This window comes from Folsomia candida, unplaced genomic scaffold (assembly GCF_002217175.1).
Source record: "Folsomia candida strain VU population unplaced genomic scaffold, ASM221717v1 Fcan01_Sc003, whole genome shotgun sequence".
NCBI lineage: Eukaryota > Metazoa > Arthropoda > Collembola > Entomobryomorpha > Isotomidae > Folsomia > Folsomia candida.
Genome location: NW_019091195.1, coordinates 14,394,804 through 14,417,053, shown reverse-complemented (window position 1 = coordinate 14,417,053; position 22,250 = coordinate 14,394,804). Strand labels below are relative to the sequence as shown.

The 22,250-nt window shown below is 39.0% G+C and overlaps 1 protein-coding gene across 9 annotated transcripts in view; it reads left to right on the top strand.

Moving 5' to 3' along the window:
• The window catches only part of LOC110846270, a 76,707-nt gene that overhangs the window by 27,323 nt on the left and 27,134 nt on the right, over positions 1-22,250 (top strand). For 4 of the 9 annotated variants that reach the window (XM_035849052.1, XM_035849051.1, XM_035849059.1 and 1 more), the window contains 13 exons: positions 2,103-2,190; positions 2,350-2,504; positions 3,007-3,197; positions 5,036-5,216; positions 5,842-5,964; positions 6,830-6,998; positions 7,187-7,315; positions 7,388-7,458; positions 8,358-8,494; positions 19,896-19,984; positions 21,691-21,744; positions 21,853-21,879; positions 22,110-22,154. In XM_035849052.1, the coding sequence (XP_035704945.1) occupies positions 2,103-2,190; positions 2,350-2,504; positions 3,007-3,197; positions 5,036-5,216; positions 5,842-5,964; positions 6,830-6,998; positions 7,187-7,315; positions 7,388-7,458; positions 8,358-8,494; positions 19,896-19,984; positions 21,691-21,744; positions 21,853-21,879; positions 22,110-22,154 (1,459 nt within the window). The remainder of the gene's footprint in view (positions 1-2,102; positions 2,191-2,349; positions 2,505-3,006; positions 3,198-5,035; positions 5,217-5,841; positions 5,965-6,829; positions 6,999-7,186; positions 7,316-7,387; positions 7,459-8,357; positions 8,495-19,895; positions 19,985-21,690; positions 21,745-21,852; positions 21,880-22,109; positions 22,155-22,250) is intronic. The other 5 variants (XM_035849054.1, XM_035849056.1, XM_035849055.1 and 2 more) reach the window with 5 other exon arrangements.

The window sequence follows — 22,250 nt, the reverse complement described above, 5'->3', positions numbered from 1 at the left end:
CTTTTCACATTTCAGACACTACGCGTTGGATGGCTTGCTTCTGTGCGAGCCAACGTGATTTTGAAACTTGAGTAATTTTAATGTGAAATTAATATCCGCTATTACAACAGAAACAGAGTGAAAGTCAGCTAGCAGTAGGATCCGCTTAGGTTTGAGGGAGAAAGTCGTCCAACTATCCTTTGATGTGCTTACTTTGATTTGAGCAGTATCAACTTAAGCCAAAAGTTCAACAAATCTAGCACCACACAGTTGTTCTCGGAACATGGTTGTCTTTAAACATCAACCAAATATGTCATGGCCATCTGAACGCAAGCCACGGGATCCACAAAATTCCGAAGGAAGGAACGAGCTTTGCCGTGGTTGTGTATATTTACGGACATTTTAGTACAAGGAGTCGAGTCGAGAATGATGCATTGTATTGACGCTAGTACAACATTGAGTGTAAATTACAATTTGATCCCTCATGTATGAGAAACGTGCCGCTAAATCATCGAGTATATAAGTATTAGAAATCATGATTCGCAATCATTTTATGTTGTCAGCTCCATGGACGTCACCATCAGACCAATATTAAAGCAAAGGGCACAGTCATACGATACAATTCAAGTCGACAATAGCCGAGATATTTATGCTGATCAAGTACTTCGCAACGTTGGTGTCAAATGGAAACGTAATCAAATCCACCATAATTGTAAGCTATATAGGCTGATGGATTACGGAACTACTTATTAGGAGAATGGGAACATGAATAAAAGAAATACTGACATTTTCTCATTTCGTGTGACAGGAGAGCGTGACACCAAGACGTATAAAATTCAAGTAATTCATATCCATGTTCAAGGTTGGAAATATTACACAGGAAAAATCAAGGAGGGAAATGTAGCATCTTTCGCGACCTTGAGTTGAAATATACTTAATTTTTTTTACCAGAGCAGCATGAATCTCTTTCTTGATTTGCATATTGAAAGACATTTTTTGAAATCGCATTAAATGAAATGAGCCAATGACGCACAGGAAAGATTCTCATTTTTCGTGAATAATATTTCTTGGCTAACAATGAAGAACGTCAAAAAAGAAGGGTGATGGTTCACTTTTGACAGAAAATGATGAAAATTACGATTGGAAATTGAATCCCTTTCCTCCTCTGCTGGATGGACGTATGCACGTATGATAACGTCAACTGTTGAGCCCTGTTCATTATACCATGTGGAAAGGAGGACGAGAGAGAGAGAGCACCTCAATCTGATCCAGCTTTTATGTTGCATTGATATCACCACATTCCAATGAAATGCCCAGTTGGCAATTTGTACAGACCAGTGGACGAATTTGCAATTTTGACAAAAGTTAATATATAAAATCGATAGCTTGGTATAAGTTCCCCCCGTCGCCATAACCCTCCCACGCGACGACTTCATCGTCTCGGTTCGTATGTAGGTTGTACATGACGCAGTCGTGTGGTATAGGATCTCACTTGAATGTATTTATTACAGTCAGATCTCATATTTTAGTGAAGTTGCATGACATAATTTGGATTTTGTCAGTGGCTGTGTATGATTTATATCTTATGGAAAGACTTTTGAGTTTTCTCCCTTCCCTGTGATCATTACCGGAAAAGTGGAAAACTAACTTAATGAGATTGAGAATTAGGGAGAATTGTGTGTGCCAGATTCCTCGTGCTGTTTATGAGCGGGTTCCGCTAGGTAAAAGTTGTAGAATGGCGAGGGAAAGTTTTGTAGACGTGCGTCATATAGGAATATGCAAACTTTAGAGTCGAATGAATTATTAGGAAAAATATGTGCGCTATTTCCTAATAGGGTTGCTTCCAAGAAATACCTTTTACAGCCAAGAATGAAATGAAGAACGACATTTGGGAAGTATGCTCACGATAAAAATTAAACACTCGTCTTCTTGGGCTCCTCACTTGTTAGAAGATCTTATAAATATTGATTTTAAAGATGCGCAGTTTTCATTTTAAATGAGAGCTACGAGCTAAGTTAAATGTTTACTTATATATAAAGCTGAGAGAAAGCACAACACGCATTTTGTTTTAATTTTTATATATTTTAATTGTTTATCATAATATTTTGTTGGTATTTTTTCAGGGAACAAGAGCAGGAGGAAATTCTCAGGGCAAGGCTTGGGAGACGTGATTCTGCTGCTCAAATTACCACCGATATTACCCCGTTGACGGTAAAAAATTAATTGATAATAATTTTTTGTGTGATCATATGCATCATGTATTGCATTCCTAATTGCATGGATTAGTAATAAAAAATAGTAATAAAAATGAAAGCGAAAATTATATATAAATTTAATGACGATTCAATCAATCGTTGTTTTAATGCACAGGTTCGCGAGACATCGCCACCAACATCTCGACGCCGTCGAAGTTCTTTAGCACAGTTAACGGATATTTTAAGAGAATGGGGCAGTGGCGGCGGCCTTAGAAAACAGGACAAGTCGTTATCCAGACGAGAAACTTTGGCGGACATTATCTTGGCAAGGTACTTGCATACTCTGCTTCTCATACCCTAGCGACGACGCTTATATAATTCGTAGCATATAGCTCAAAGCATTAGGATAATAGTGAGTGTTCCATACACGTTCAAAAATTCACACCTTGGAACAAAAACTAGTGACATACAAATGTTCAAGTGTTTGATACACACACTCAACAAAATACGCTTTCATCAATCTTTGAAGTGCCCTCGGCATGATAACGTCGCTCTGTGTGTTGCATAAATTGTTTTCGCGATGAGAAATTGATAAAAACATGTTTCCCATTTCACTGTTGCTCTTTTGTGCACGTGAAGGATGTCTCATCCAGATTTCATACATGACAACAGCCATTTTTGAGAATTGTTCTTTCCCACTGAGCAAATATATGAATGTACCAGGACCACCTTTTGTATGCTGGGAAGATGTGCAAAAGTGGAAGATGTGCAAAATTTGGGCGATATTATTTACTCACTGCGGGTTGTTTGTTCTTGTCCTTGTCCTGTTAAGGTCACTACCATGGTCGAGGCGTGATTCGACAATAAGTAGCTCAGCCACTGCAACACGGACCAAGAGGAGAGAATCGTCCGCAGATTTCAATTTTGGAATCAACAGAGGGAAACTGCCCACGAGGCCCTCCGTCGACAAACCCCTGCGTCGTGGCTCTGTGACAGCCATTAAACGAATCGTTACTTCACCAGGTAATAATCACATTCTCTTTTTTCTCTCTCCCCCTGTGCCCATTAATCTCCTCCTTCCTACGTCCGATGACCATCCGGAGGGCTGGACGCTAAACTCCTCCAGCCACCTGCCACCGTAAGTTAGAGATGTTGGATTTAGTTGTCAGTTTGTTCTAAGAAAGAAAAACGAAAAAAGGACGTAAGAATAAATCGATAATTCATGAGGATTTGCGAAACGCTGACTCATTTTTCTCCTCACGGATATCTCCAAGCCGGCTCAGAGTGCTCACCATTTTTCTTTCATTGTTTCACCGCTTATGGTTTTAATTTCGAGCATAAAATCTGCGAGCTTTTAAATAGCAATGCCAACATTAATGAACTTGATTAACCAAGTTGCGATATAAAGTTTCTCTTGCTCATTCCCTAACTCTACAATCTTCGAATTTATGTATGTACATGCACATATAGTTTAGTAGGGGCTAGCTGAGGAGCTATAGGCAATAAGAGAATGAGGTCCTCGATCGTGTATACGTAGCTGCTCCCTCGGCTCGCTTTACCAATAATGCCATTCTATCCTTATCCTTATCCTTTAGATTTAGCCAACAGTTTACTTGGGGAAGGAGGAAAATTGAAAGTTGTTTGCACGATGGGCTGAAAGGGCAAAAAACTTGCATGAGAGGTGGGATGAAGTGGAGTGAAACTTGGACGTTTACGTATTTTCGCCTTGGTTGGTTAGACTCTAGTGCGAGAAAAAGAGAAAGGTGAAAGTAAAGCATTTGGGAAATGTGGTGCATAATTGATGAATGAAAAGAAAAAGTGAAAGTCAACTCTGCTCGCCAAACTCTGCTCGGAAAGGGGGTGGAGGAGAAATATTTCGTTTTTGTCCCTTTGTACGCTTCTTCCACGCTCATTCCGACCTTTGTGAATAAGTGTCTGCATTTAGCTTTAAGACGGATAGTGTGGCATTTGAATGAGTACAACCGTTGGGGTCTTATCCGTAGTAGAGAAATGAGAGTGAATAACATTGCAAATCTGCAGTAGTAAATATCTAATAGTGGAATTGGGTTTACAATTGGTCCATGTGCTGTGTCTAAAAAAATTAAAACACATGGGACCTTGGCGGAATTGAAATTCATTTTATGGCATTTCAACAACATGCCATTTCATCCCCCTTCATTTGCAGACATAAATCGGAGACATTTGCGTCATCCATTATGTATTCTCTATGAGCTGTAAAATATTATCAACCTCGGAGTTGACAACTTGATCAGAGAATGATTCCATCAAAGTTCCAAATAATATGTTTTTTGCAACGTGTCACGTATGCAGTCGTTTTATCGTTCCGAGAACCTACATAGTTCGCTTATTACAATTTGTTGTTGTTGCATATTGTGCAAAAGACAAGTCTGTTGAGGAGGTGGGGTGGTAATGAGAAGAAAAAACAGACGCTGTTGAGGCTGAGCGAGAACCTTATCATTATTATTTTATAGGAGAGACTCCCAGTGTGCGGTCTCCAACTGAGGCTTGAAGGACGGCGTCGTACCCCATTCTCATAAATTGTCTCCGCTTTTGTATTGTTTTCTTTCTCCATCATTACTTCCTGTTCCTTTGTGCAGCCTGAAGGATTGAGAGCATATTATACGTATGAATACTTTGACGAATATGCTAATGGATGTCGTTAGGCTGCCATCTGATATAGCAGACAAAATTAACTATAACATTTGCATGGAAAAGTTAGACATGCCGCGTTGGACTAGAAATAGCCAAAAGTGGATCGAGACTTTAATGCTCGCCATTTGTTTACCCCACATGATTTGAAACATGAAAAAATAAGTGTTTTTGATGTATATTTTGTGTAGAACCGTCGGAGCCAATCGTGTCCCCCGCTGGGGATCAGCCCAGTTCGAGTGAGAAGGTTAAAAAAGAGCTTCAACGACGTAACAGTCGACCAACTGTTGAGCGGACTTCACCAAAACCACATCGCTTAAGACGACAATCTACGGTGCTTGATGAATTCGGAACGAAGAGACGGGGATCAAAGTATGAAGTGTTCTTTGATTTGTTGTCCTTATTCCAGTTAATGTACACTCATGGTTCAGTCAGGGAACAACCAACCAGTAAATACACAGCCGCTCAATCCCCACAGGCAAATACCCGTTGTTTATCCCCAAGTGATTGGGGATAGATTGGTTGATTGAGTCCTATTTACAACAAACTCCGACGAGTGGATTAAATGTGATTTGTACAATGAAAAACTGGGACTTCAACTAGAACTTTTGTGAATAGTTCAAATAAGATTAGCAAATGGAAGGTAGCTTGAGGAAAGTTCGTGTTTGTCGCGAAATTTGCACTCACACTCTTTTTTAGACTGAAACTCTGTCCACTTTCACCTGACTCAATACTTTTTATTCTGATGTAGGGTCGTGTACTAATAAATTTGCTGTATGTACCCTTGAACTGAGAAAAATATAATTGGATGAAAAGTACATGTATGTATGAACGCACATTACACAAAGAATGCGAATTTGCCCAGAATGCGAATATTACTTATTGAAATGCAGTTTGTGATACGAAATATTTAATAAGCTAGCTACGTGTTCCGTTAATGATGTAAATCCATGATGAATATCTGATGTATTCTTGTTTCTCTGTTGTGTGTCCAAAGAGCACAAGGCACGATGCCGAAGATTAGTGAGTTATTAGACGGGGGACGGACGGAGGGACAGGAAAAAAAGTTTCGTGACGGAAAAAGAGTTTCTTTAACTGGAAGACCTGTCCAAGTCAAAGTGTTAAGTTCATTTTCTTTATAATTTCCGTGTCGTCATTCCCCTCCACTTACTTATTTTCTGTTCGTGTATTCCAACAAACAACCAACAGCACCCCACAAACAGTAACCAACTTTCTCTTCTTCCTCCCTCTCTCTCTCTCTCTGGCACATATGTCGTTCGTTTCGTTTCTCGTTTCTCGTGGAATGTTAGATTTGTTGTTTTTGTTATCTGTGCAATCTTTCCCTTTGTGGGTGTCAGCAAGCTAGTCTCAGTAGAGTAGTCCAACAAGTACGCATACATGCTTTCGAACACATAAATCGAAAAAAATGTCACCAACCAACCACCCGTCTCGTCATACATAACACACACATCACACATGTGCAACTTTCTCCAAAGTGGATTTGGTTTTTTTTGTTTGTGTCCTGTCTGCAAAAAATATTCCTAGTTTTCGTTTTGTCATTCCTGTCAAGAAGTGAACATTTTTATTGAATTGAGACAGGTTTTTCTTTAAGTTCAAGTTGCTGTTGACTGACTTGACTGTGATGCGAAATGTGTGAAACTCTTCCAGATGAAAAAAAATGCCTTCCATTTTTCTATTTCAAAAATAACTTAACTAAACTCTTCTTCTCAATAGTATGCTTCTTCCGACTGTATCTATCTTTCTATACACAAATATTTAGTACATGTGAATGTGTGCTGGCCGGCCATCATTCAGTGTCAATAATTTCCCATGCCTCATCAGAGTTGTCATCGTCATGTCAGATTTTGTGATGTGACCTTATTATATTATTGAATGTATGATGTGGCACGTCCCCTACACTATTATTATTTCCCTTGCCATGAGAGCATCAAGAACAACAAGGTTATATTCTCTCTCCCTTCCAGACCTTTTCTTTCACCTGACGATGGGACCAGTGATGAGACTGCATGGTCGAGGAAAGCCAGGAGGGACTCGTTATCACCTGACTCTGCAGCAGAAGACGACCCACGCTTCAACCGACGCAGCAAAAGAAGACAATCCCGAAGACAATCAACTGTAATAACTCAGGGCTCAGTAAAACATCAATTCATAAACTGTGATTTCTGAAATGGACCATTTCAACTTGCACTTTTGTTTTGAGATCTTGAGTCTTAGTCGAGATGTTCCTCTGAAATGTCCACATAAAGAAATTGCACATACACGTGTCTTCTAATAAAATGAGAAGCACTATCTGAATGAGTTTCTTTTGCCTTTGAACGCAGGTAGTGAACGAGGAGAGGAGGGGGTCAAAAAAGTCTCCAGACTCATCGTCAACATGTTCATCTCGGGAGCCGAGCCCCGTTACACCCAGACCACCAAATTTGAGGAGACAATCAACGACAGAAGTACAGGTTTTAGCTCATAAGTATTAATGAAATTGAAAAGAATTAATTATATATTGCCGTATTTTTATTACATTTCAGGAAATTTTAATTGCTCGCGGCTTCCGGAGACAATCTACAACGGAAGAAATGATTCGTTGCAGAAATTTCAGGTCGGCCTACCACTCTGTCCGAATATCGATCCTTATCGTTTCCTCTCTTTCGTCACAACCATATCATCGATGATTGCTCATCAAGAATTCGTTTAGAATACGACCAACTAATGATTTACTCCCTTATTGACTCAATTCTACACATTTCGTGATTCGACATAATTTTTTATTTTACTTCATTGGTTTTCAATTTCCTTGTAATTTGCATGATCAAAACTTCCAAGTACGCATAGAGAACTAAAATGTGTAAACACATAGTAAATCTATAGTAAGACTTATTTCTAAATTGTATGCATTCATTAGTAAGATCTTCACCCTGAACTTGTTATTAATAGTTTGGAAATTTTATTGCTCAAGTATTTTGAGTCGTTTCCTTTTACGATAGTGTGGATACGTAATGATCGCGAAATGTCAGTTCTTTTTGTTTCACTCAATAATTTGTCTAATTTATTGTCCTCCCCTCCCTCGCTACTAATTCACTTTTGATGCAGTAATCGGTACACATTCATTTTCATGCATTAACCAACATATGTACATATGTACCTTAACCCTATATTTAGCAAGCCAAATTTTCCTACCATAAGAAAGTACGAGGAAGTTATAGTCATTTGTGCATTGAGTCATTTGTTTGTTTTATGGGAGTTGTATCTTTCCATTATCCTACCATCCAAGTAATTTGCATGTTCACCAGTCGTACTCCTGATTCTTGCTTCAAGAACTTGTTTTACAACGTGCTATGGCCAGATCAAAAATATTACTATTTATTTATTCTTGTAGGGTTACATTTTAACATTTAATAGATTTGTTTCAGAATCAATCCTATTTCTCCGCTTTTTAACATTCGCCGAGTTAATCAAAGGACATAATTGATTCAAAGGCATTTTTGCATTATCCGATAGAAGGCAGTCAACTCAGAGCGAAGAACTTACAAAAACGCGAGGTCGACGAGACTCCTGCGCCCAAATTACGGACGGTACGATTGCCACCATGACCGTGGAAACCACGTGTGCGTTCTTTGACACCAGCACCCAAACAGGTAAGTCAATAGCAGATTAGCCTACACGGACGTAAGGTATGCACATACACGTACTCCGACACATTGCATGTCAACCGATTGTTGCGCTGCAAGATCATTTTGAACTTTTTTTCGGAAGCGTGGTCGTTCAAGTGTGAAAAGTGGCCGAGCAGGATTTATGAATGAAAGTGAGAGGATCGGAGGACGGAGGATTGGCGTAAGTGGGAGAGAAAGGAGGCTGCTCACTCTAGTCATTCCTACCCGAGTCACGAGGAGCAACTAGTGTGCACTCCACCCTGTAGACTGTGGGAAAAGTGCGTGATTCTCTCTCAAAAAAGCAGTCGCCCCATGTGCCTCCTATCGTAATACTGCTATGGGCTCATTCAAAGTATATAATCCCAGGGTTCATAATTTGCCTCTATTGTTCTCCATTGTACTCTTCTTTCGGCGACTTGTTTCTTGCAAAGGCTACGATAATGAGTGATGAATATGAAGGCTGATGCATGTATGTATGTACATATTTATTATGGGTCTTATGTGTCTGTTGGTCATTATTGCTTTTGTGTGTGCTATACCACATATGCAGCAGTACTTATGGCAGGAAGTTGTGCTGAATTGCCATAAAATATAACCCGTCGTCCAGTCTATGCACATGGATTGCTATTCTGCTACTGCTCCATGGCTTGAGAAATACTTTGTGGGTCCAATTATTTCTCTCTCGTACAACTTCCTCCTCGTCTATCGTTGGGCAACTCCTGGTCGAAATTTATATTCTTCAGCTCGCTCTCTGTCTCTGTCCAAATTAGCTTTTTCACTCCCTCCAAACTACCTTTTGTAGGTATTTAGAGCGGTAGTCGGCTTATCCAGCGGTATGCGAGGCGGTTAGCTCTCTGGCTGAGGACATACTTTGCTGTGAGCAAGCAACTCGTAGCCATTCCCGTGTGCAACAGTCTTACGTGCATCCATACGGCCATCACAAAACTTGCACTGTTGGGGAAACTTGAAGCACTTAGGACAAGACCGGAGGTGATATGAATGAAAGATAGTTCGTTCCTCCATCCCCAGCACCACCACCACGTCCAGCACTACGTTCATACGTACTACCATGAAGAAGAAGAAGACGAAGGAGAAGGTCGACTGCCTGTTGTACTTTCGCTGCTTTCTCTCCAATCTCTCTCCTCACTGCAAAATGGGACCTCATTCACTTCCACTCAGTCTGCAACTTGGTCTCTGGGTGAAAACACGCTTTCCTCTCATATCCAATCAAGGCAGTGTACCACTGGGTTAAAATAACCGTACACACACAGTGGCTCGGTGCAGCAGGGGAAGGACAAGTGATACCAGCCTACTTTATTTTTGTATAAATCATGGACAACCAGGCAGCCTCACAGTTACAATTAAGTAATTAACTTTATTCATACGGTGTGAACCATTTCATGTTCCCACGAAGGAAAAGCAACAGTTTGCCACTCTCATTGTATGCGTATTCCCACATCGTATGCATTCCTCTCCAATTTTTATGTGCGTGAATTTTATGGCAAGAAAACATTTCAAATTCGAAGTAGTTTATCTGTCTGAAAATAAGAAAAGTGTGCTAATTATTAATTACGAATAAGCTAAAAAGATGACCAAAGTGTGAGGTCCACACAGTTCGATTTGATTGACGGTAAGTTAAAAGTCTCGGTATTTTTAATGTAAAATTATTTTTATCGGACCAAATAATATCACCCTTTTTATTTTTGCATTTATAAATACCTTGCCTCACGGCAGTGTGCAACTCATGCATATTTATAATAATATTTGCAGAATTTGTAGCATTGTTGATAAACATGTAGGACGTATGCAAATTAGTCATTGGTGTGCTCCGAATGAACTTATTGCATAAGTGTACGTATTTGTGTATGTACATTCAATAACCTCCGTTAGTTTTCCTCCAGCTCCTCCATGCAACTTTGGGTTTTAATGAATGCTGAATATTTAATTGGAAGGCTACTGAGCAGTAAAATGCTGATTCACATGTCAGCCCAAATAAACCGTGTCCCAAGAGTGGGCGTCTTGACTTTTATGACGTGCTTCCTTCCGTATTCATCATAACAGTTTTCCACTTCATCATACATTCCAGTTTGCATTTTTAAGTGCACGTCCACCGAGACTGGGACGTATGTATGTAGGAAGAAAGCGGGCACCGTGTTCGTGCACTGTACATAAAAATACATCGCTCATCCTTAGTTAGTTGAGTTGGGTCTAAATATTACTGAATATTTCTCGGTTTAAAAAGTGGAATACATCTTCACGTCCATTTACTGGAAGGGAAAGGCTCCGTTTATTTGTCAGAGTAACAATGTTATTCATGCAAAGGCGAAAATGCATTGGGGTATGAAACACAACTTTCTCCTCAGTTGCAAATTGGAGTATCACTATCACATATCCTCCTCCCATCCTGTTAAGGGATTCCGAGAAGAAGAAGAAGCAGCAAGCAAATGTGGAAATGGGAGGAAAGAGTGCGTTGGAAATGTTTGAACCATTACTCTTATTACATATTTTTTCTTATCTGGTGGTTACGGTCGACGAGTTTCCCTCCACTCCTCCGAACTGTCGTCCTATGTATGGCATAGTCTCACTTGACAAAGTTTAAAATCATATTTGTAAAGTTACAAAGTGGTGGGTGACAATCGTAATGGGATATTTATTTTATAGGGATTAAATTTTACGCTTTCCGGGAAAAAGCCAGAAATGGGTTTATGTAGGTGTGCATAGGCAGTGGGTGTCTAGAGATTATGCATATCCAGGTTATATGCATGTACGGTTATTAGCATGGCATTAGCATTATGAGGGCTAAAAGATGTAGGCAGAATAATTATATGCAATGAGAGGAAAACAACCACCCACTGGATCCATTACTTTCTGACCTTTCATTGCATTATCCCGTCCGGTCGGATTCTCTTTCAATCCAAGATTTACACGAAAGATTTAAAACTTGACATTTATTTATTTGCATCCAGGCCAAAGCTTATTATTTCCATGCCGGATAGACCAGATGTGTTCGTTCCCCAAAGTCCCAAACACTTTTGAGGAACGTGTACTTGTGGTGGATGGTGTCAAGGAGAAAGCAGTTTGTGGAATCCCTTTATTCAAAGATTCTTCATTATTTGAATACAAATTTGTGGTCCACTTCAACCACTGTGTTGAACCAGTGGTGGAGAAGACCAAATCGGCGACACGATAAGAAGAAAAATTGATATCTGTTCTAAAGGTCTCGCACCAGGCTCTTTCAACAACGTCGTAAAAACTTTTTTTTTCTGGAGGAAAACAAGAAACAAAAACAAATATCTTGGCTTTTTTCACACTTTATCGCATACATACGTATGTACAACTGAGGAATATATATTTAGAAGGGTATACTTTTTGTATTGCCATGTTTTTGGTGTGATTTTGGGTCGAGTCCTTCTGGTTTTCCTCCTCGTCTCCACTTGAGAATATACATAATTTGCATTAGATATCCGTTGGTTGTTGGTGCGAGTTGGTTGGTTTGAAGATTAGGAGACAAGTTTGATAGGAGTAAATGGAGCATGTTAAGTTAACATGCTAAGTTCGAACACCTCTGTTGCCGCATGATTTTCACGATTGTGGGTACAAAATTTGCATAAAGTTGAGAGATAACTCCAAGAATGCAGAAGGAGAGAGGATGTAGTGAAAGCAGGGAACACGCAAGTTGTGACTTTGCAACTCTTATTTAGATTTTGGAAATAAATGTTGGTGGTTTTGCTGGGGATGTGGCAACTTTGATTTTCTTTCCTTGGCTGGATGGCGTGCGGTTAGTTGTGAGGAAAGCGAGGATTTGTCATCTCTGAATATTTATCATATATTATTTACGTTGCTTCCTCCTCTGCGTGCTCAACTGGCTGTTGAGGCTGTCAGACCCTATTATATGTCCTCGCTCCTAAGCTCTGCTCTCTCATGATGCTGTCCTCCTTCTCCAAGCTCGGATTTGGACACCTCCTCGGGGCACGTTTCATTCACTTTCACCCACACTGCCAATGACTACTCCACCACGCTGGGTGCCATGATACCCAGTGTGTGTGCTGCACTATTCTTGTCAAATGCTTACTTTGGCAACAGTGGTGCCAGAATAAAGCCTTCACACTCTGGTCCAACTACTTCATCATTCGCTGCGTCATTCGTCCGAAAGAGTCTGCGAATACACTCCTATGAATTGTATGCAAGTTGTATAAACTACTTTGGACAATGAACCATATCACATCATCCCCTCATTTTTAGGCGAACTAGCCACACATTTAAGTGCAACCCCAATTATAGTAATACAACCTACTGCAAACAACTTTGCGGGGCCTTTTAAGACGGTATTAAGTATTCACTGAAAGCCAGACTCTTAATAAACGATGTGCATATAATTTCGTGATTTGTTGTTGGAATAAACCAGTGCAAAACATGATTTAGCAAATTAGCGAAAGCCTTTGTTGCAGGTAACAGCTTCCCCGATGACAATTATCTAATAAATTTTCGTTCAGTCAACCCGAACCATCTAAATGACCCCCACCGACCAACTACAGTACCGATCGTGACCATTTCCGAATTAAACCTTACGTTTGGCTAGAATATGCTGGATGAAAAATTTAAAGTCGGTAGCTTGTGTCGTAAGAGACTTATCCTGCACACGGATGGACGGGCGGACAGACAGACATCCTGACAAATCATCTTAACGTTTAATCGTAATAATGTTACGCTAAACTTGAGTAGGACATCAGAGAAGTATATTTTATGCCTGTACATATGTATGTACGTGTAGATCTATGGGCTACTAGTTCGTACGAGGAGGCGTAAAATAATTGATGTTTGGATAACTTATTACATATTGCACTGTCATTCCAGAGAATGATCTGTCGCATTATTGTCTTGGAAGGAAAAAGTACGTACTTTATGACTCGCTTGATAACCATATCGAGATTCCAATTCCATTCCTTTTATTTTTATTACACTTTGATTTCTGTGCTGGGATATTCACGCTGTTGCGTTGATGGAATCCGTAGACACGTAATTTTATTATTGCGCTGTTGTTGGGAATCTGCATACGTAACGCAACGCGGTGAATCATGCTGAGCCGAATTTTAATCGTTAACTTAGCCCGATGTAAATTTAACGGCGAGGAAGCAAGTTAAGGAGGAAGAAAGCTTTGATTGATTACAAGCACATTTATACATTTGCGATGAGTGATGATTCTCTGTCAGCATTTTGGTACGTCTTTATCCTGCCCCATACTCTCCCTTCATTTTGCACTCAGTGCATCACATAGTGGTAATTTGAACTGACATGACATGATTGCCATGATTGAAAATGATGGCCAACTTTAGTTCTCCGCGTTTTCTTGATCCGTTTAGGCTGCTGCTGCGGCTCTAGGATTGTCAGGGATCCGTATTATGCACGCCAACCACATTTTGCCCCAAAAGCAATTCCTATTAAATTCCTTGTGCCAAACCAGCTAGCGAACACACAGGAATTGAGTGGAATTTTGAACTGCAAGATGATGAACGAATAATCCTTCTGTCACTACTCTCGCTTGCTGCTCTCCTTCCTCTCCGCAATTTCACGACATTCCTGCCAACCAACCGAGATAGATGCACTTTGTTCCATAAGAAAATAACGACTGGTTGATGGCTGAGAAAATTAACCATTAGCATACTTCCTCGAAAGTATGTGCAATTAGCTCCCCGGATAATCAAATTCTGATACCGTTTTCGTTCAGTTTTGCCTATTTTCTGGGTACTGGAATGGTGCAACGGTAAGTTATGTCACCGGGCCAATACATAACGTCCTCATCAAATACGTTACACGAAACAACGATTCGATTTGCATCGGGGCATGCATACTGCATTTCCCGGTGTCTGACTTATGTCTGACGTATAGTATCGATATCGTGCCGATATTGAATTGGGCAAATATGTACAAATCCTAGAAAAGGGGCAAAACTGAACGACATGGTTCATGCTGCTCCGATCTGGTGAAAATTGTACACGAGTTAATCGGATGATAACTAAAACTTCCTCTGGGGATGATTACAAAGCGCGCATAAATATTTAGATCCTTCTTTCACTTGAAACACAAAGCAGGAAACCTCCATTTGAACCGCTGGATAAATATGTACACTGAATTACCATTATTGGGAACGTTATTGAATTATCCAATTGGATGAGCAGAAAATACTTTCACGTAATTACATTTTACTCCTGCAAGTACAATAGCGTAGCGTGTTATACGACCTCCACGAAATCATCCAATGATACGGAATATCTAAGAAGGTGCACTTTGTAACTCGCTTTTGCTCTCTCTTCGATTGCCGTAAATTAGAACGTGATGAGTTCACGACTGGATACCGTTATGCTTAAGCCGGGTTTTCCTGACGGTTATGTAGAGCATTATTGGGACGGGACTAGTGAAAGGCTAAAAATCTATCCATCCATCTCTCTCTCATCCTTTCGGTGGACCATGATGCTGAATTTCTCTTCCTCCTTTCTCTCCTCCTTAGTAGCTCACAGTGGGCTCTGATGCACCCACCACATGCTGAAATATAAGGCATACCATTCGGCTTTCCTATGAATTCCAGCATGGCATGGCTCGAGCTTGTGTGATAGTTTCCCAAAATTTTCACCACCCAACCAACTAACTGAATTGTTGACTGACTGCTGTTTCTCAGCTCGTTTTCACTTTCTCTCTCGTACTATCCAGCCAAGCAGGGTGATCGATATTTGCCTCATTCACATCTCTCAACAGCCATCCAGGCAAACTTCTTCATTACTTCCTTGCACTTACTTGCCCAACCAGAGTGAAATAATCTAGCACCACTAAAGCTGCTGCAGATGTGATGTCTCTTGCTATGGGAAAATCCTGCTCACTGCTTTATTACCACAGAGATGAACAACTGGTAGCACGTGAACTTGCATTTGACGCAAATGATTCTATTAGGAAAAAGTGAGTAAGTAAGGCGAAGGCCGTGTGAGAAGGGCATGAATGGTCTACATTAATAAGAAGAGAATAGAATTTGCCTTGGTCGTCTGCACCATTTATTTAAGATTTAATCTACTACTTACCTGGCCTCTGTGTGCACATTATTACAGGGACCATCGAATACCATCACCACCTGTTTCATCCTCTGCGCGAAATGCTTTCACTTTGGTTGTGTATTTAATTTAATCCATTCTCTCATCCACCAAGGACTCTGCAATTTGGGCAATGTCACTAATGACATCTTCAAGATTTAAGAGTTTACTTTGGATTGTTGAGTTAAGCGAACTACGGCTTTTGAAGTTTTGAGCAGATGAAATATGAACGTGGAGTCAAAAAACAAGGATCCAGCCTCTGGAAATTTATGGACGTTGTTGTAGGCTCCTCTGTTTTGTGTGACATGTACTCTTTTTCATGCAATAAACTATCGTAGTGATGGTGGTGACGATGGTGGTACTCTCAGTTGACATCAGCAATTTAACCAAATTTCATGCAACCCCGTGGTGATTTACGAACTATGTATCCATCCACCAAAGCTGCATGCAGACAAGTGTTGCCAGTTTGCCTGCGTGTTTGGACAAAGGAGAAAGAGTTTCTAAATTGTTAGGCGGCTCCTACCCAGTTCTGCAAGTTGTTCTAAAAAACATCGCCAGCGAGTGAAGAAAGACGAAACGAAACTGTAATAACCAACGAGGGAGTATAACGGCCAAAACTTTCTTCATTCTGATCCACGCTGTAACCAATTAGATTTCCTGATGATAATGGCACAATTACTTATCGTCTCAAAACAAAACTTGCAGATACTCACCATGACACGTACGCGGATGTTTCGTTATCAAGAGGGTGCATGGTGTTTGATATATTTGTCTAGAAACTTGCAGTGCGAAAGTGTCAGTGGCTAACCTCAGATTTCGATTGAACCAACTTTGTTCGGTGCCAAAAATAAGCTGACCTGTATTTTTTTATTTGTATGCTCAATTTGACTGCTCTTAATTTTGGTATGATTTCAAAAAATCCGAAATATGTACATTCAGAATTATGCTACTGACTTTTTGAAAACGCAAATCTTTTTTTCAAAATTTTTTGAATTTATTAATTGTTTACCTGTTTCTGAATTTTGAAAAATTCCAAAATTGAGCAAAATTTTTAACTTTACCAGCCGCCGAGGGGTTGAAGTATTGCGCATTAAAAAAATTAAAATTACGGGTCTTCTTATTTTTGGGACTGAACAAATTAAAATTGGTCTGGTCAAAATCTGAGGTCAGCCTCTGGCACCTTCGCATTGTAAGTTGCATTCCACTTGGGGACGACAACGGCAGATTTTCGAAGGACCGCACAGTCCCTCAATTCTCTCCCATGTAGTTATTTACACACGAAACGCTATAGACCCAGACCATGCAGTTTCATATGAACGTATCCACGCAGTGTGAGGAGGCAATTTGGCTATGGGAAAAGTGAAAATGAACATTTGTTTGACAAAGGTGATGTTTATGGGCTGGTTTGTCCGCACTTTCCAAGGACACGTGAAGTGCTTATACTTCCTCTCCTCCATTATCTCTCGATTTCTCATGGCGAGATCAACGACAAAACTTAGCTCGAAATGCACGAGGATGCTTTTTTGATATTCTGCCTCTAACACATATATGGCAAACATTACATTGTGTGCTACATAGGCCAGCACATACATATAGGTCTTTTGATGACATTTTTACTTTTATGGATCTATTTTCTTTGTTCTCTCGGTGCGAATAAACGCCTAGTTCCCACGCCTAGTTGTTGACCAAGTCATGTATAGACTCTGGTGTGATTTTGATTCTCTTTGGCATGTTACATGAGCTCTGGTCTTTCAAGAAGGTCCAATTTTGCATAAGAAATCCACCCAGAATTGAGTCTTTTTTTTAATGCACAGACCACATTTATTCATATGCAAAGAGCCATATGCGAGCGTTTACTCATATACAAGTGTATATATGTAAGTACATACGTAGTATATTTAGTAACGTTCTCTCATCATCTACATTTCCATGTAATATTACTCACATCGAATCATCGTTAGTTTATTTTATGCTCCTTTCTCTCTTTCTCTCTGCGTGTGGTTGTGTTGCGATATGATACGTGGCCTGCCGACAAAGTTCAGTCAATTAAGCTGTATTATTTTCTCACATAATGCAACCAAACTGGAGAAAGCGTAACTCTCAGGTATAGAGGCGCCTCCATAGGCTCAGCTCATACAACGGTGGTCACTCTGTTTTCCCTACGGCGCTGGTTAGGGTCTGGGCAAGACAAGAGGATGTGAGTCGATGAGTAACCATTATCATGAATGATCGTCGTCATCAAGCCTTGACCATTTCACGATGTTTTCGTAATTGTTGGTATCCATGTCTCTCTCTTCGTCTGCTGCGGGTTCTCTCGCTTACATAAATAAAATAATGGTCAGAGAAAGTACGAGTAGGAGCAGACCTTCTAAATAAAGAGCTATATTATTCACTTGAGCTGCTGCATTATAATGGTAGGCTAGTTCCATGGTTCATATTATTTTGAGCGAAAGTTGGAGTAAATTTAACTGAATTTGTTCTCTGCATGAACAATTCAATAATTATAGAGAAGGCAAAGAATTTCAAAGTTCTAAATTCTAATATAAATATAATTATACGTGAAATTTTCGGTTATTTTTATTAATTTTTGCATGTACATGGGTGACAGTTGTACAGTTGCACAATGCCATATTATGAGAAATATCTCGTCACGAGATTTCAATATTCAGATTTATGAACAGTAGAGAAAAGATGGGTCGATAATTTGTTTCAAACGAAAGCATATAGTCTTTAGTTGCGTAACACTATTAATTAATATACACGTACAGATGAGGAATTTTGGTTATCATGAAGCCTGTCTTTGAGTATACCTACCTAATTATGGAGTCTGCAATTGAAATTCAAACAAAACTCTTACCTGACTTTGTGCAAATTTAATTATATATCTCATTGATAGACATATACATATAAAATATATATTATATTTATCTGACAAGCTCAGTCAGGCGTTTCACATACAATATTTGACAGGTCAATTGGTCAATTATATTTGCGGACATTATATTATTATATTCAAACGCTTCGTTTACGTCACCTGTATGTATTCTTCATTGGAAGGGTGGAACAATTATAAGAGATTTGCTTATAACATTGGGTGTCTGTTTCTTAGCATATTTAGTGTCGTTGTACCTGTGGGTTTCCTTGTTTTCTTGTGGAAATGTATTAGGGCTTTATGGATTTGAGTATGATGGAGTGATTTAAAATTTCTCAAAGAAAAACTCAAGTTTCCCATTAGCTTTATTACCTCACACAGCTTCTCCTGAAACCAAATCTGCCTTAAACTTTCCACTTCAAATAAATTAAATTGATTAAAGCTTCCGTTGCTTGGGTAAAACTTATTTAGGTCGCATCAGCATAACACTGCCGGTTGTTCAACATATCCAACTAATTAATTTGCAAACAAATGATGATGAAGAAACCCTTGAAAATGTCGACGCTTAATCCAATGCATGTATGGACTTGTATGAATTCGTATAATCAAATGCTGGATTTCTCACTCAAGGACCCGACTCCTCTGACATGCATTCAAATTACATAATAAATTAGATTTATTGTATAGGACTCATCCAGTCTATATATGTTATGCTTGCGGTTACTCTGCGTACACACCGAAGTATGTTCATAAGTACGTATGTATACACATATGCATGATTGCGAGGTGAATGACGTCTTGGATTTCTCGAGTGTCTCGAATCTAAGCAAGTTGAGGCGACAGGTTGAAAGACAGAACAACTCGGGGAACATAATAACATAAAGTCTCTTGTGGACAGAAATGTATAGTTCATCCATTACACGTGATGGGCAGGCTTACTGCATACACGGTCGTGTTACCGCCCAAGTCCGTAATGTCGACTGTCGACCGTAATAAAATATTCATCTCACTTATCAAAGCAAAGTGCTCTTAATCCTCAATTGAAGTCCAGTGGGAAAATTATGGTTTCGATGAAATGCCCATTTGCTCCATTAAATGGCCCGACGTGCTTTCACTTCACACTCAAACACCTCATTCCTAATGCAACGTCTCACCCTCCCTCAGCTCGGGAGCCAGTGCGGTTAGCCAGACTTTTTACGGGGCAGCTCTCCCAGTTCTCTATGCGTACGTGCATACATGCACAAGTCTGGCTAGTCTACGGTGAGAATGATTGCATGAATATGGATGATTTTAGACAAGCAAGAGACTTCAAGTATGTAAAAAAGCGAATAAACTGCCCATTACTTGGTTGATTACACCCTGATCGTACATTGACACAGATAACGTACATAAATCTTAGATACCAATAATGACTAATTACAATTTTATGCAATTACAGAACAATCATCGTTATACGACAACAATCACTACCACGAAGAATGTTTGCGGTGCAATTCTTGTGGAATCAACCTTTCTGGAATTACTCAAGTAAGTGGCATTTTCTATTGCAGGATAACAGGCTACAAGAGAAAGGAACTTTCTTTTTCGGTCCATGAATTCCATTGACAATGTCAATCATTGCTAAAAGGAGGGCAACCTTCCCAGCACTCGTTTATTTATATTGCACCTTTTTGTACTGTCGAATATGGAACGCCTTAAACACGCATTTAATTAGGACTAGCAATGCATAGGTTATGTTCATAATTGTACATATAAATACATAAAAGATTGAACATGTTTGCTTATCAAGGCATATACGGTATATAAATTTACACGAATTACACCCAATTGCTTTGTGATAATAGTATTGCTGGCAATTATTACAAAGGGAAATAAATATATATAACTGATTTTATTCCAACAATGTAAATTACAATTAATTTACAGTCTTAATGAGCAAGAAATTCACATTTACAAATTGTGCAGGTGCTGGATAATTGAAAGAGTAAATAAATAAGGCAAAAAGTCTAGTCTATTTAAATAGTTATAAGTTCAATAAGAACTGACTCCAACCCTTATGACCCTATCTAACCAATAACACATTGTAATATAAAGGCGCACGTGTCATATGTACTCTTTAACCTCCCAGATTCTGATGAAAATAAATTCAGTCTGTTCATTATTTGAAGTACCTATTCAGAAACACTCATACTTTTAAATACGTTACCCTGAATGTGCGTGTTTCTGAATTCTGAAATCGAGAAATACATAGTTTAAAAAGTTTGCTTTTGGAAACCCATACTAGTTTTGACTAAAGGCAAACGAAAGTCTCGCCACACGCATTCATAGAAATGCAAAAAATAACAACAAATTAAAATACAATAACAAAAATATCGTTTAAAATTGAGGATTCCTTTTCAATGACTTTGTGCGTAAGTATGTACTCACAACTTTTTTATTTCCATTTGACATATGTACATACCAGTAGTAGTCAAGCACCGTAAATCTATATAATGAGAATTCAGATGCTCAGATTTGCTGATTTCTTCACGTTTAGTACTACTAGTATCCTATAGAATGGCAAAACGTCAAACAGTATTGCTTTGTATCCATATTGTCGTACAGATGTATGACGATTTACACGACAAGCTACGAATTGTTTTGTATATAGTTCTCCTGTATAAGAGAGAAAGTTGTCTTTATGAGACAAATATGTAGTCAAAAGTTTAAGAAGCAGAGTGGCAAGAAAAGTGTTCCATTGATTGAAATTGTTCGCACTTGGAGAGCTCATAAAAATAGTTCCTGTTTTTCTTTGATGCAAAATAAACTTCTTGCGACGTTTTGAAGTGTTATTGCGCCTTATCATCGAGGCAATAAGGTTTGTCCACCGTAGCAATAGTTCAACTTGTGAATGGGAATGCATGAGAGGCGATAATGAAAGCAAACAAGTTGCTCTCTCATCAGCTCCCCATTGTTTAAGCACTGTTTGCTTATGCATGAACACAGACTCGGAGGCTGTGAAAGTCACTGCGCAACAAAGTGTGCTTGAATTAATTACAACGGCTCTAGGAATTAAATAGTTTGTTCTTTATAACGTTGAGATTGATATAATAAGGCGCAGATAAATTAATGCAAACAAAATAAATTGGCACATTTCGTTATTGAATATGAATCTGATTCGCTGATAAGTAAAGAAATATTAAATCAAATTAATTCTTGCCAATTTGTAATGCATTAATAAAATTTGATTGCAGAAGAGGGCTCGGCGCTTCAAGAACCAGATTTTGTGTGATCTGCACTTTGCAGACGTAAGTGAAAGTTATTTTATTTTGAGGAGAAATAAATATTCACGTATGCTTCGATATCGATTTTTCGGTCATCTTTAAATGTTTTTTTCGTGTATATTAAATTATTAGGTGGCTCTGATGGAGTGTTCAGATTTTGTAAGTCGTTTGTTTGTCTACTTGTTTTTCTTACTCGGAACTGGAAAATTGTTTCTCAATCCGTCAATTCTTCTAGTTTATCCATTTTTTATTAAACTACGAAAGTACGACCAACAAATTTATTTTATTTAATATATACAGCTAATTGAATACTAAAACAATATCAGTGTTTACATGTCCCTCGTTCTTCTATTTAATGTGCGTCGTGCAACACTTGATTGTTTTTGCAGATGAACCAACTGCGATCCTTCAAGCCACAAAGCTTAGGGTGTGCTGTAAGTATTTAAAGTATTAAAATCAATATAAATATTCTGACTAAACTGTTTCATTCCAATGTTGAAAATTAAAGACCACTTTGACATGTTATGTCC